Genomic DNA, 2,804 nt, shown 5'->3' on the forward strand with positions numbered 1-2,804 from the left:
TTTCTGCAACGAAGCCGACGCCACGGCAACAGCTCTTCCTTCCAGCGACTGTCTCCCTCTTTCTCTCCCTCCGTCTATCTGTGACCTTCTTTCCCTCTCTCTATCTATCTCTGCGTTCCTCTGTGTGATGCAGACTCTCGTTCTTTTCTTTCTGTCTCTCTCACTCCCACGTTGCAGGGGTGTAGATGCCTGAGGGCGTCTAGCTCTGATGGTCCTGTAGAATGAAGGATATCACTAACAGTGGAAATACACTGGTTCATAAACGTCAGTTCCCTCTAACATCATGTGAGCGGTGGGAGGGGCTGTCAGAGGTTTTATATTGTAGAGGTGCATGCTCTGTCACTCAAAGATAATTGTTTCTGTGTCATTGGTTCAACTCTCTTATCTACTGTGCTTTGGTTTCTCTTTTCTAGGTCACACGATAGCAAGAGAATCGCTGAGCAGTGACATCACCAAGTCTCTCAACTGTTAACTCCATATGTAAAGAAAGGATGGCAATCATAACTGAGACACTTAGACTGACGATGAAGGGAAGACTGTTAGTCATCCCCTCATACCAAGCTGTGACAAAAACTACAGAACCATTAAGAACAAACTCTGATTGACAGAGACACTGAGGTAAAGTGTCACACGTATAGCCCAAAACAACTATGGACTACCGACTTTATGGATACCCAAGGGGTATACTTTATGGATACCCAGGGGGCATACTTTATGGATACCCAGGGGGCATACTTTATGGATACCCAGGGGGCATACTTTATAGATACCCAGGGGGCATACTTTATAGATACCCAGGGGGCATACTTTATGGTCAATAAAGACTACGTCTGAAGACTTTCAAGAAGACCATGTCGGAAGACTTTTGCCTGTTAATAGAGATGGGGAGATCCAAAGAGAGGTGGTTTTGACCAGTGTCTGAGGAGTTGTAATGGATGGCTGCTTTGACTAAGCATTTGTGGACATGTGTTGTCTGCAGAAAGACTGTGTTAGAGTGTGATTCTAGGGTTGTTGGACTGGATCCTGAGTCTTGCTGCTCTATCAGGATTACTTTCTATTCATGAGCTGGGAGGGGGTGGAGCTCATTACTTGTGAATTGCACATTATTGTCAAATTACTCTTGTGGGTCAAGTCACTACCATGGAGATGTTTTCTGAGAGTAATTTTGCAGTTCTAATTAGGATTGCTAAGTAGGATCATAACATATAAAAAATTCATGTAAGATATTTGCACTAGTTGAAAACCGTTTTCGGAATGTTTTGTTTTTCTAGTTATTTCTCGTTTTTTGCTGTAGATGTCACATGAAATTAAAGAGAGGAAGATATTTTGTAAGAGTTCTGCCTCTGATGTTGAAGTAGAAATGCCACTGCCCTTCTCCCTGGTAGATTTGCTTATTATAATACAAGTTGGCTCAGATTGAAGGGATCGTTAACTTTCAACATATTTAACTCTATAGGTCGTTATCAATAAAACATCACAATACAGTGCAGAGCGTTCGATTTGGCTATGTGCTGTTTTCAAGGGATTGTTAAATAAATGTTATAACTATTTGGTTTAAATATCATCACCTCCTGAAGAGCATAGTCAGAACTACATATTTCCAATGATTCCACATTTAGATCTAACATCAGAGTAGCCTATCCATTTGGAAAATATCTAGCTAGCTAAGCAAACAACATGTCACTTTAGCTTGCTTCATCAGAGATTAGGCTTTTGGAAAGAGCTTGACATCGTCCTGGTAAAATTGTTGGTCGGACTTACGTTACTGCCATCACCACTATAGATGGCAAGCAAATCAAACAATATTTAGATATAGCTAGCCATCTAGTTTATCCCCTGAAAGTTAGCTTGTTAAACAGCCATATTGACATGATCTGTTATTGGCTAGCTAGCCAATTTGATGTGGTTCATCAATCAATGTACCCTATCATGTCTGTCAGCAGCAATTGTGATAAAAACAATGTTGAAGAGGGGATAATGTTAGCTAACTTTGCTAGGTATGCCTACATTGGTTGGAAGAAAAGGTACATTAGGTGTACTTAATATTATGTTTAACAAACTGCACAAAGTTTCTACCGGTAGCTTGCAAAGTTAACATTATCAGCTAACAGTACATCGGCAAATGCGGAACCCACAAAGGATGGGAAATTAACCTAAACCACTCAGACTTGTCAGGTATAGTTCACTTTTATATCACTCAAATATCCAATTAATGTTGGCCAATATTGGGAGACATCGTAAGGCTACCCTCACGTTGGCTATCTGAAAGGACATGATCAATGAAAAGCATGCAGTTATTGCTGTATAACTTTGTCGATCGAGAGCTAAATGTGTGCAATTGTTTTGCATGGAATAATCAGACATTTGTAGTTCTGACTATGTTCTTCAAGAGGTGATGATAGTACAACCAAATAGTTAACATTTATTGAACAATCCCTTGAAAACGGCATGCGGTTGTCAATGGTTTTAGCGGAGCTGGGGTCTCCTTGCCCCCCCAGCAGTCCAAATCGAACATTCTGCTCCCTTTATTGTGACCTATTATTGATAGCAATAATACACTTTAATTCATTGAGAAGAAGCTAGTAATCTAGACATCAATTGGTCACCGACTCTTTAGATCAGAATGTTACTTTCTAGTTATCCATAAAATAAATGAAATGTGTCATTTGATTTAACTAACCCTAAAGAGCCTTTTATAGTGCTTGTCACTAACTGTGGACTAGCAACATGTGCTTCCCATGTCTCTAGTTCTGTCCAGAAACATTTGAAAACTGAAAGTCAATGATACCCTTGACATCTCTTAT

The 2,804-nt window shown here is 40.0% G+C and overlaps 1 protein-coding gene across 2 annotated transcripts in view; it reads left to right on the top strand.

Annotated features, from left to right (window-relative positions):
• The window catches only part of LOC115207648 (chemokine-like protein TAFA-4), a 58,372-nt gene extending 56,016 nt beyond the window's left edge, over positions 1-2,356 (top strand). For both annotated transcript variants that reach the window (XM_029774951.1, XM_029774952.1), the window contains one exon: positions 414-2,356. In XM_029774951.1, coding sequence (XP_029630811.1) covers positions 414-425 — 12 coding nt within the window. In that variant the 3' untranslated portion in view covers positions 426-2,356. The remainder of the gene's footprint in view (positions 1-413) is intronic.
• Positions 2,357-2,804: the final 448 nt, after the last annotated feature.

The sequence above is a fragment of the Salmo trutta genome, chromosome 14 (assembly GCF_901001165.1).
Source record: "Salmo trutta chromosome 14, fSalTru1.1, whole genome shotgun sequence".
Taxonomy (NCBI): Eukaryota; Metazoa; Chordata; class Actinopteri; order Salmoniformes; family Salmonidae; genus Salmo; species Salmo trutta.